Genomic DNA, 12,548 nt, shown 5'->3' on the forward strand with positions numbered 1-12,548 from the left:
TGCATGTGTAGAGAATACAAAAGACATGATTGTTTATTTCTACTGCCATTATTTACAGCTCAGTCTGTCACAGCCCTGGTAATAAAGTGTCCAACATCATACATTACATTAAAAATCACAATCACAGGGACTGCATTTTTCTGCATACACAACAGCGCGAGCGTGGCAATAGATGAGCGAGAGTATGTGCATGTAATTAAATAAAAGCCTTGGGAAATTTACATGACTGATCATCAATTATTCCTTTGCAGTCTGAATTTTACTGACACAAGAGCAGATAAACTATAATATTACAAATCATGAACAAAATAAGGAGTTTTGAAACATTTCTTTTCAGTGCAGTAAGCTCTTATAGATAATCAAAAAGCATCCTCCTTAACGATAAACATAGGGCATGTTTGAAACATCACATCGATGCAGTGTGTAAGTTTACAGAAACTAAAATGCAATAGACAGAAAATATTCCCTTTAAGTATGCGAGATATGGCACTTCACTACCATCTCAAGCAAACACAGTTGCTAAAGAAGATGCAGAAGTTCATCTGTAGCGCCTCGGATTCATCACATTTTTTGCAGGCATAGACATCCTTCTAAAAGAAAACCTTGAAAGAAAATGAATTCAATTGAAACCCAAACATCACCGTGATACTGTTAACAAAATATGGGCACTGCAGATTTAAGAAATAACAGTTTTCACTGATACTCATTACACAAAGCTAGGCTTGAGTAACCCTGAACTTTTAAACTCTTACATAAGTTCTGCTTTAAAACCTCTTTGTCTAGTTTCTCTTGACTGGGCAGCTGTAATCCTATTTTACAAATTTAATAAAGTCAGGCTGTGGGATAACTATCTTTAAGGCGTCTATTTCACAAAAAGCATTTATTTCTAGACTAAATATATGTTAGTTAGTCTACAAACCATCATTAAATAATGAAACAAAGCACTGTAACAGTGTTGGAGGCATGATGAGGTCTACAGTATACAGGATAAAGGACAAAACTGACGCGTCACGGTCCATGAAATACTCGCTGTTTACTTCCGACTGTCTTAGAGAGCAATTGTGCTTCCAGCACATCCGTATCTGTGTCATCTCTTAACACCTCCTTGGTCTATCAAATGTCTTTTTTGCCTCTTAGAGGAAGTCTTTCGAGAGTGCTATTCCAAAGTTGGGTGCAGCCATAAGGATAGCGATGGTACAGATAATGTTGAAAACACTGAATCCAACCAGGCACAACCGGTCGATGACCGCCGCGGCAAACTGCCACTGCTCTGCCAAGCTCAACTGACGGTCCTGCTCACGAACACGTTCAACTAAGAACTGCACCTCTGCCAGAAGAGCCTGCAGCTGGTTGTCCACTGCCACAGATCGAATCATCCCACTGTGGGCATGCAGCACAGCTGATCTCCCAGTCCCAGCCTCTAAGCCGCAGACTCCAGAAGCTGTGGTTGATTGGTCAGGGTCCAGGCACACTGGAAGTTCCTGTGTGGGGCTCACAAACTTAGAAGATTGGTGTTGGTGATGAAGTGGTATATCGCTGACTGGTCCCCCTCCTGCTCCTGCTCCCTCTCCTTCTCCTAGTTCACTGTTACCCCTACCATGACTGGTGGTTCTGTTTCTCTGGATCGGTTCCAGCTCTGCTGTGGTGTGGAAGGTCTGGAATCCCATGTAAGGCAGATGCCCATTAGGCTGGGGTTGTGGGTTGGGACTGGGATCTCTGTGAATGGGATTAGGGAGGATGATAGCCTGAGAGTTTGGACGGTGAGGCAGTGAGTGTGGCAAAGGGAGGTTGAGCTGTGCCAGGCTGGCCTGCAAGGAGTTCAGGCCCTGTGGGAGGACGGAGGGCGCTGGTGTGGGGATGGTGGTGGTGGTGGTGGTTGGAGAGGACAGGGTCTTGCTTTGGGAGTCTGCCTGACTGTTGGAAAGAGTAGGCTCCACTCCCTCACCTGGACGCTTCATTCGCAGAAACCAGGGAACCCACTGCAGCAGAACTAAATTCACCTGAAAGATACGGACACAGATACAAATCGAATGAAAGAACAGGGAGTCACACACATAAACACACTTCAGATAAATATGTATTGTATTCTGTATAATATCTCACTCACTGTCACAACTTACCCAGCGTGGCATGTGTCCACTGTCGGGGTTATGGTGATGGAACTGGAGGACGATGACTGTGGCTACTACTGACATCCCAACTATCACCATGGTGCTGGCGAAATACTGACCTGAAACACACGTGAGACTTTGCTTCTAATCTGTTGGCTATAAACGGGATTATCACCCCGCAAAATCTCCAACACTGACATGCAAATTCACATGCAGTCGGAAAAAAACCCCCTGACCTATCAGTGGTACAGAATCTGAAGTGGCGGGCATAATCTCTGCAACCATCAGCATGAAGACAGTCAGAGAAAGCAGAACTGTGATGCCTGGAGGCCAACACAAGACACCGGGGAGTCGTGGGTTGCAAAAAAAAGAAAAGAAAAAAGAAAAAGCCCTTAAGAGAAGAAAATACATGAATAAACTTAGTAGAAGTGTATATTTGGTATGCTGTACTTGACTTCTCGCCATAATCATCTGGATTACTGACACTCCCAGGAAAACTTATTCGATTTTACTGTTTTTCATCTTCCCTCTCATCTTTTCTGCCTTTGTCTTTCCTCCCCACCACGACATCCCTCCTGACACTGTACAAAGGCTCTGACTGAAGGTTTTCCAATATTGTTAACAGAGAAAGACTGCTGGAAAAACACTGGAGTGAAATAAGCCATTGCCTTCTCAAGAGGAGTGAGCAATAATATGCAGCTAGAGAACATATTTTATCTTACAAGCAGATGCACCTCTTGTTTTTCATTATCTCCCTTGCTTATTGTCAGACTGTGCCTTGTCCCTGCTCCCCTGGTCACTTATTATTCCTCACCCAGACTGATTTTCTCCCCAGAGTTGGCAGGCAGCAGGAAGACCAGCAGGGTCATGGAGGAGAGGAGCACACAGGGGATGAGGAGGTTGAGAGCGTAGAACAGGGTCCTTCTACGTAACGTCACCACAAAAGTAACGTCGGGGTAAGGCTCTACACAGCATTCATAGAAAACCTCATTACGACCTCCTGGGACCTCTGAGAAAAATTAGGAAGCATAGAGATATAGTAACTGCGTAAGCGATGAGAAAGCAGGGAAGCAAAAAATAAAGAATATCAGAAAATCAATATAACTAATGAAATGTATTTTGGTGCATCCACTGAATATTTGTGATTGTGTGTGGGGAAAGCTGCATGTATATCCAATACTGTGCAACAGTCTCGAGTCATTTCTTTATATTTTGCTTCCGAGAAGACAGACTTTCTTAAATTCTTTTTTAAAAATCGACATGAGCAATAGTTCTCTCCTCTCTCTGAAGGTCTTTCACATTTTTTTGTTTGTTAAGCCACTTAACACAGACCTGGGAATCATTCAAGTGTAAACAAATGTGCCTATCTCAAGGGATGAACCAGTGTTGTGTCTACACTTAACAGCAGACAAGTTAGCTAAGAACTATTTTAAATTGTATTACTTTATTAGACACTAGCGGCCAATTGCAAAAAACATTGAATTTGTTCAAATTTCTTTATTTCAATCTAGGAAACATGCCAAAGATAACAGTTTGACAGGCATAAAATAGTGTTTTTACACCCACAAGGTGATTCCCAAAGTACTATTAGCTGAAAACTTGGCATATCTGGGCAAGGTGGGCAATGTGTCCTTAATAAATTTGAGGAAACTGGACAAGTGGAGGACAAAAAAGAAATGAGAGGTCTAAAAAACAATCTACCAGAGATGAACGGTATCTGAAAGTCATGTCCTTAAAAACAGTAAAAAAAAAATGCAGCAAAGACCTGACACAGTGCCTGAGATGTATCTGGTCATTCCATTGATGCATCTACTGTCATCAGAAAGCCTCAGTGGAAGCGAGGCTGTCAAGAATCCATTCTTAAGGAAGGGAGACAAGGAGAAAAAGGCTGAGGTATGCCAAACTACACAAGAACTGGACTGAAAATCAGTGGCAACAGGATGGAAGGAAGACTTCAAATTTGAAGTTCAAATCATTGTCAAGGTCAGGAGAGAGGTACAACAGTAAGTTTCGACAGCCATCCTTTAAACACAGCCTGCTGTCATGGTTTGTGGCTGCATTTCAGCTAGTGGTGGTGTTAAAACTGATGGAAATATGAATGCAGAAAAGTACTATCAGAATTTGATCCATAATGCAACCCATCTAGAAAGCATCTGATAGGCAGCAACCTCAGTTTTCAGCATCAAAATGATCCAAAACACACTGTCAATGCAGTAAAAGGATACCTGGATAGAAAAACACACATGGGAACACTATCAGTCATGGATTGGCCTCCCCAGAGATTGGACCTCAACATTATTGAAGCAGTGTGTGATCATAAAAGGCAGTCATCATCCAAAGAAGAGCTTTGAATGTCCTTCAAGAAGCTTTGAGAATTACTCCTGGAGACACTTAAAGAATTTCAGTTCAGGCCATGCTGATGAATAAGGGTTGACTTTGAAGCTCATTAGAATTGCACAAGCTGTGGTTTTTACCATATATACTATATTCTGGGTGGGTTTTTTTTTTTTTACACAGGTTTTAGTAAATTACTGCACATATAATTAATATTATCCTATCAAAGTATTTAAAAAAGAAAGAGTAATACAAGACTTTTGCACAATACTGTAAATCAGAAATGTAAGAAGAATCTGGCACAGGACCAGCATGATAAAAGCAGAGCCCTTAAGAGACTGTAGAAACCAAGGACTGATGCTATAAAAATTATGATTCCGTGTTGCATGGGATATTGTATCAGGATGTAAACATGTATGGAAATATAAAACATCATAGCAAAAAGCATTCATGTTCTTCAGGTTCTATGGCAACAAATCAGACATGCACTCATATATAATATGTATTCATTAAGTGAGTCTTTACAATTGCAATACTGCATGGTGTTAATGCAAGCACAGTTACTAAGCAACACAGTCTATCATCCATGCTTTTGACAGCTGATCCTACCCAGTAGGTCCCACTCGCCATTGGGCATGTATCCTGATACATCTGCCTCCTTCATCTGGATGTCCAGCAGCCAACCATCAAATGTCCATGAGCCAAACTTCAGCTCACAGCGCTGGATGTCAAATGGAAACCATCTCACATCGACATTACACGTGCTGATAAAAATTCCTTGAAATGCAGAAATAACAAGAAAAAGCAAGTAAACACTGGATAATAAAATTAATGTTGCTCAGTGGTGCAGCCATGTGGAATTAAAGGAAGACGAAGTTATTTAATTGCAGTAAACGTTTTTTTGAATTGAAACGCTACAGCATTAATATTAGTGCAATTATGCAGAATGATTAAAGACCGTAAAGGTCTAAATGGTTTGAAGGAAAATATAAACCTCTGCTAAAACGTACCTGGAGGTAAATACTCACAGAAACCACTGGAGTTGACCAGCACATAGCTCTTAAAAGTCGCATCAAACTTATCATGAGCGCTGAAGGACAATAGCACAGTGACCAGTCAGCAATTACCAGCAGCACTGGTTGCACACACCTGTATTTGTACGTCACATACCTGTTATACAGCAATATGTCAGGTGTCCAGACCTGGTCGGGGGTAAAACGAAGGTTCTTAACTCCAGGATATTCTGACTGGTTCCACTGAAGGTAGTGGTCGTACCACTGCTGGGAGACACAATTACAACTGCATGAATGGAAAATGATATTTAAAGAATACTCTCCACACATACATATAAAAACTGAAGGAAGACACACCCATTATGATTTCTATATCGTAATAGATATACAAGCAGCTTATCCTTCACAGCAGTAATGTCAAACTCGTTTTAGGTCATAGGCCACATACAGCCCAAATTGATCTTAAGTGGCCCAGGTGAGTGAAACTCCCCTTTTTGTCAGTGCAACAAGTCCTTGAGATATCTTAATATAGGAAAAAGAAGTGTGATTTCCACAGTGCATCTCAGTTTTTTCTGCATGATAAAAATGCTGCTGTAGTAAATGAAAGGAAACTGCCAGCAAGATTTTGGGGGCTTGTGAGAAAATGTGTAATGAAAATGTTCCCATAACTCATTTATTTATTTATTTCACAGCGGACCCAGTTTAAAAAATGAAATTTTGTTTTATAGCAGATATTTTAAAAAGAAGAAGAACTTTATGCGGTACTTTATTATTTTGGTGTAGTATAAATTGCCTTTCTTAAAAATCCTGAACTCACACCTTCTTTAACATTTTCTAAAGCCACCCTGTGGGACTGGAATCATGTCTGGCCAATTCTGGCCCACTGGCCTTATGTTTAGCACCCCTACTTTATGGTATGTCTCTCCTCTTTTACAGTTACAGTTCTGAAAAGTTTCTCCCTGGTGAAGAGGGAATTCCTTATCTCAGCAGAAGATGGTAAAGTTGTCTGAGGCAAAACTTTGATATGGGTTATAAAAAATAACGCTGACATGAGACAAACAGCTTAGTCGTTTGGCCCAGATTCAGCCAATTCTCAAGATACTCATAATAAGGTCATGTTTGGGGTTGAAGGAAGAAGCTGTTCCCTGCTGAGCAGCATATAAACTAAAACCCAACTTTCATCTAGGTTGATACTGTGCATCTGCAATGGCCTTGGGTAGACACAGATCAATATTACATTAATGTTATCCATTATACTCACCATCTGCAGCCAGGCGTTTGTGGTGAGCAGCTGGTTCTTTTCATCCTTGCATGGCAGAAAGAAAATGAGAGAATAAATGATTTCGTGTTTGAAAGAATGAGCTCACATGTTTCAAAATGGTCTTAAAACAACGTACACTGACTTTATATTTAAATGATTACTGGCTTTTGTAATTGTGTCCCACGTCCGTGCTTTCTTATGCTTTTCTAATGTATGTGATACAAAATGTCCACAATCCTCTTTACGGGTAAAAATGTCCTTTTAAAATCTTTCATACGGAATAGAAAATCATGTGGATATCTACCAAAGTAGAGTTTTTTATATTATGCAAGTCATTAGTAACTTTTCTCTTTTTGTGACTGTCCCTGCACTGAAGTTAATCAAGAACATGCTGTCAGGGGAAACAGAATAAGTGTCTGAAATTAAATTTACATAAATGAAAGACTGAGGATTCGTGCCCCTATCTCAAAAGGAATGAAACTTTTGATTATAAAAGGGAAAAAAATGCATTATGGAAAATGAGGAAAATGTGACTTTATTTTTTGTCTGATTGTAGTGCATGCATGTTTCATGCCAAACGTACCACATCCATGACCTGCATTAGTGTAAAAGAGAACTGAACAGTGAGACTGTGAGAGTCGTTGGCCACCGGTCTCTCCATGGGGTTGTAGTCCCGCAGCAGCTCTTTGAGCAGAAAGCGTTGGTAAGGACCCTGCATTGATACTGAACATGGGAGGGGAAGGGAGTGTAAGGGAGGGGAGAAGGGCGGAAAGAAAATTGCAAGAGAGATAAATAAAGACATAAGAGCACAAGGTAAAAGTCAGACACAAAAAGAAAGCTGTGTCAAAGAAGGCAGGGAGCTAGTACTTTAGAAAAACGGTGCGATTACAATGATAGAGTTTAGAGTAGAGTGCTGTAGAAATTATATAGGTGGCTAGAAGCGAAGAAGAGGCACACTAACAGAGGGGCAGATGACAAGCTCAAATTGAGGTGAAATGGAGCGCAAAGCTATACGAGAGAGGATGTAAGACGATAACATAGGCAACAAAGAGAAACGGGTGGGAGAGCACAGAGAAAGAAGCCGACTCTTTCTAATCACTTACATCGCTGATTGATCGCCAGCATACTGTCAGAGTTTTCTACTGCTGTAAAAATGTCAGCTTTATTCCATGCGGAAAATACTGAGGCCATTAAACACTGAGACACCCTGGACAGACACACACAGCAACTTTGTCTGCTCACCCTATAACTCCGAGAGGGCTTCAAATCACTCCTGATTTGGATCACTGGTGGATACAGGAGGCACACTAACTTATAAACAGTTACTATATGCTTAAAATAGAAAAGCACATGAAAAGTGCTATAGTAATTGGTGTGAGATTAATGCACTCAAATTTACACTAACTAAAACATACGATCTATCTATCTATCTATCTATCTATCTTAGCATCTAAAAAATCTAAACCTCAGCCAAACCTATGGGATCTGCAGTGGAGATGATTACATCGTGGTGTTGCAGGCTCATCATAAAAATAAATCCATTTTTCTGTACGGCTGTGCACAAGTGGCCACTCTCTTTGTCTAAATCAGCTGCTTTGTCCCCAGTTACTATGATCCGCTACCTTTACATGCAACAGCACATACAGAACAGGAAACACACACTTGTTCGAGCACAGTCTCGCTCAAAGCGCAGTGAAAGTCACTCACCCCGGAGCAGAGTCGCAAGTATCAACAGCCACAGAGCCACAGTTTGCTTCATTCTGCATTCCTCTGTATCGGCAGAGAAAGAGTGGTAAAAGGAGAAATAGAGGGAGAAGGTGAAGATGAAGGAAGATTAAACAAGTAAAGTGAGGGAAAATGGGGATGTGAAGAGAACGAGAGGCTGTAGAAAACAAGTGGAGAGAGCTCAACACCAGCAGCGGCAGAGCAGGGAAAGGAGGAGAAAGGGTGAGGAAGAGAGAGACTGAGAGAGTGGGTGAGAAATGCAGTGAAATGACTGCTCCTCTAAAGACGGAGAAGCTGTTTGTTGGAGTCGGTCAGGTTTGGAGACATGGGGATGCCCTGACCTGTGCTAAAACTCATCATCCACGCCTCCCCTCTCAATATACCCTGCAGACTTTATGATATGCGGTTATCTGTGACTACATGTCAGTCATCCTCCATCATTTTATGATGGATTCATTCAGTTTTTCTGGATTGGTGGACATAAAGAGCAGCTTTATTTTTGGAGGAGATATAATACACAGAGCTGTCTGGGTGATGGGATTTTTAGTAGCTATTGTCCAGCTGTCTTTAACAGTTATTAAATCAGTTAAAATCACAGGATATATATATATATATATATATATATATATATTTTTTTTTTTTTTTTTTTTTTTTTTTCCCATAGATTTTATGTATGTGTTTTGGGGGTTTTTTCACTTTCTAATTTATACTAGGAAGAAATATTTAAAATCTGTCTTGCTTTTGAACTAGTCTGATCTCACACTAGCATATTCACAGAGTAGTGGTGACACCCAATGGCTATGTCAGTAAAATGCAATATGCACATTAACACACTGAGCAAATTTCGATAGATTGTTTATTCTTATCAAGTGCAAATGCTGTTAAAAAGCATCTCCCAGATTTCTTTACGGCTTGTTAAGGCCATTGTAAACAATTTAAAATAATTTTTGAAAGCAAATAAACAATTATAAGGCAGAGATCAATATTAGCTGTAAAAGACACTGCTACAGTAACAGTGAGAACAAAGGGGGAAATACATAGAAATACTGTTTATAAATGCAGCCACGTACTGTTGTTAGGCTGCAAAAAAGTCTAAACCTTGTGTGTCAATTAATAAATCACTTCCACCAAAATGGCCAAAAAAAAAAAAAAAAGAAAAAAAAAAAGAAATCCACCTTGTTAAACAAAGGTGGTGTCACGGCCGAGGCCGCCTCAAAAGTGAAAGGACTCAAATGCTGGACGCCGAACAGCACGTAAGTTTTAGAGACGACGTTTATTCACTCAGTAAGTGTTCATAAACTGGAAAGTGAGGTTAACAAGTGCCACAACTGAATCAAAGGGGTCTTAAGCAGCCTGGGCTAAGTAAGCAATCCGGTCAACAGCAGTTCCGGGGATTGGGCTGGAGGGAGAGTCACACTGGGTCCAGGGAAAGGGTCAGAGTCACTGTAAATAGAGTATAGACATTCAGGTATGGTTCAGGAGAAATATGGATAAGCTGTTCGTTCTGAATCTTCCTTCGTACTGCGTACTTGCTGCGGGTGGTCGGTGGTAACGTGGAGGGGTGAGTGGTCCGGGTGTGTGGTCCGAAATTCCTGGCGTGGAGGCAGGCAGGTGGTTCGGGTGAACAGCCCGTGGGACTGTCAGGTGGTCCAGCGTCCGGGTTGGAGCTCTTCGGCAGAGATTAGTGTTTGGCAGCTTGGTGTGGCTATGAGAGAAACACACGATGAGACAAGGTAATCCACAAAGCGAGTGCGAAATCACGGTGGTGGCCTGCACTAACTAGGGTTAGCTGAGAATCTGGCGAAAAGATAGTGGTTGAGTGCGCTGGCCTTATGAGTCCCCGGCTAAATTACCCACAGGTGTGAGCAATCAGCAGAACACTGAGGCCCCTCCCAGGGGTGGAGATGCCGGCTCGGAGGGAGACACACTGGCACACACCCGGACCATGACAGGTGGTCAAAATATTTTGTTGCTTTGTCAGAACAGCAGTGTGACAGATGGAGAACCGTCACCTATCACCAGGTGATTTCTCTTTATTTACAGATCGCGTTATCTGTGGTATGTGGCAAGGTTTGAAATTCAGTCTGATTTTGCTTCTACTTGATAATATTTTGAAAACTCACCAAGATACCTGTGGCACACAGATATATGCCTCATGATAAATACCTTGGGATAGTCTCAGTAATGTTAAACATTGAAAAATGTTCAGTGACTCAGTACCACAAAATCAGAATTCCTATTATTCACTAAACGTCACTGAGCCTGTTGCCAAAAACCCCATTGGTATTCAGGTATCAATTTCTATCCGGCCCTTAGCTTTACCCCTCACATTAAAACGACTGGACTATTGTAACTCCATCCTCGCTGCTCTCTAATGGAAAACTACCGTCTCACTTCGAACTGGTTGTGAATTCAGCAGCTCAGCTTCTTACTGGTTTTAGCAGACAGAATCACATCACCCCTCTCTTGGCTTGTCTCCACTGGCTTCCTGAACATTTTACAATAGATTTTAAGATTTTACTCATCACTTTTTAAAGCTTGTCTGAGTCTGGCTCCTGACTGTAGCTCTATGTCTGCTCACAGCTTTTCCATCAGGGGCCCTCAGCTTTGTAATAGCCTGCCTGAAGAGATCTGAGCCCTGTCCAAAGAGCCAGCTAAAAATACCCCAAATATCTTTCTGTTTTCTGGTTTCACTTAGTCTAACACAAAGCTGGCTATCAAGTTGTTGAGTTAACCCAGGTTTTCCTTTTTTAAGTTCTCAGGAAAGGAATGGTGTTGGCAGCATCTCACCAGATTATGTATACATCCAGTGGCAGCAGGGTGGCTGATTTTGAAAAGGAAGCTGAAACTATCCTATGGGAAAATATGGCGAGATTAAGCAGCTGCTGCAGACAAAGTAAGACTGGAAATGAGCAAATAAATTAAAATATTGAGCCTATTTCAAGCAAGGAAAGAACAGATTTATCAATATCACGTCTCTGTTATTAAAAGAAGGGAGAATCTCATGGGTTACAGCCACATTTTTGATTCATTAATATATAAAATAGAGTCTTAGTTTTTATTCTTTCAGCTGCAGCCTCAGTTAAATAATGCTTTGAAAGTAAAGGATAAATGTAAAAACAGAATCCAAATATCTACATGCAAATTCGATATAGCACGTAGTTGCTCTGTTTTCAAATCACATACTCAAGCTTACAAAACAATAAAATTAAAAAACTGCAGCCATTAAAAAAAAGGAATAAAGTTGTGTCTACAAATATATCATCAACAGGGAAACACAAAGTATGTGATGCTATTAAAAACTTTAGATCTTCTTTCTGTCTGGATCTTCCAGGAGTGCTGACAATGTTTTCCAGAAAATTGATTGGTCAGTAGATGGTGATTTCATACTTGCTGATCTGTAGTCTGGAATTTTGCAGTAAGTTACCATGGTGATATAACAATCCTTTCTAATAAAGAAAAAACAGGCTTAACCCTACAGTTACCTGGATAAGATGGAAACCTGCTTCGTAGGACAGGCCTATACAATCCTGGTCACTCCCAGTGAAAACTGAGCATCTTCAAGTCTTCCTCCTGTCGTTTTGTTAGTACTACTGTGTCCAAACCATACATCATAGCAGGTCTCACTACTATCTTGTAAACCTTCCCTTTCAGTCATGCTGCTATCCATCATTCACAAATGATCCCACACAGTTGTCTCCATCCACTCCTGCCTCTCCTTCGCTTCTTTTGTGCACAGCCTGTAGCTTTGGCAGTGCTACATATTTAACTCATCCACCTCCTTGCACTCCCTCTCATTCACATGCATGTATTCTGTCTTGGTTCCACAGATTTTCATTCTTCTTCTCCTCAGAGCATACCTTCACCTCTGCAGGTTCTCTTACAGCCACTCCCTAATCTCATCATGGATCACAATGTCATCTGCAAACATCACAGTCCACAGAGACTCCTGCATGACCTCATCTGCCAGTCTGTCCATCACCACTGCAAACAAGAAGGGGCTTGGAGCAGATACCTGATGTAATCCCACTCCCATCTGGCACTCCTACCACACACCTCACCACTGTCCCATGTCCTCACACATGCCCTTCACCACTGTCACAT

General features: G+C 41.2%; 1 protein-coding gene across 2 annotated transcripts; it reads right to left on the reverse strand.

Annotated features, from left to right (window-relative positions):
• Positions 1-8: 8 nt before the first annotated feature.
• LOC146508309 (neuronal acetylcholine receptor subunit alpha-7-like) lies at positions 9-8,879 on the reverse strand. Of its 2 annotated transcripts, XM_085177537.1 has the most exons (10): positions 8,427-8,879; positions 7,303-7,442; positions 6,720-6,764; positions 5,616-5,725; positions 5,456-5,535; positions 5,055-5,222; positions 2,926-3,120; positions 2,348-2,434; positions 2,121-2,230; positions 9-2,000 (listed from the first exon to the last, which is right to left on the reverse strand). In XM_085177537.1, exons 1-10 carry the CDS (start codon positions 8,476-8,478, stop codon positions 1,134-1,136), a joined length of 1,854 nt encoding a protein of 617 aa, XP_085033663.1. In that variant the 5' UTR covers positions 8,479-8,879; the 3' UTR covers positions 9-1,133. The 2 variants fall into 2 exon arrangements, with proteins under 2 accessions (XP_085033663.1, XP_085033662.1); XM_085177536.1 differs by having other exon boundaries at positions 7,303-8,879.
• Positions 8,880-12,548: the final 3,669 nt, after the last annotated feature.

Source organism: Neolamprologus multifasciatus, chromosome 11, assembly GCF_963576455.1.
Source record: "Neolamprologus multifasciatus chromosome 11, fNeoMul1.2, whole genome shotgun sequence".
Taxonomy (NCBI): domain Eukaryota; kingdom Metazoa; phylum Chordata; class Actinopteri; order Cichliformes; family Cichlidae; genus Neolamprologus; species Neolamprologus multifasciatus.

Coding starts and splice junctions, on each gene's coding strand:
- LOC146508309 (XM_085177536.1), bottom strand. CDS start 7,521: ATGTCTTTATTTATCTCTCTTGCAATTTTCTTTCCGCCCTTCTCCCCT. Junction 5,726..6,719: donor CAAACGCCTGGCTGCAGATG/GTGAGTATAATG, acceptor TGTGTCTCCCAG/CAGTGGTACGACCACTACCT. Junction 5,536..5,615: donor GACATATTGCTGTATAACAG/GTATGTGACGTA, acceptor ATTGTCCTTCAG/CGCTCATGATAAGTTTGATG.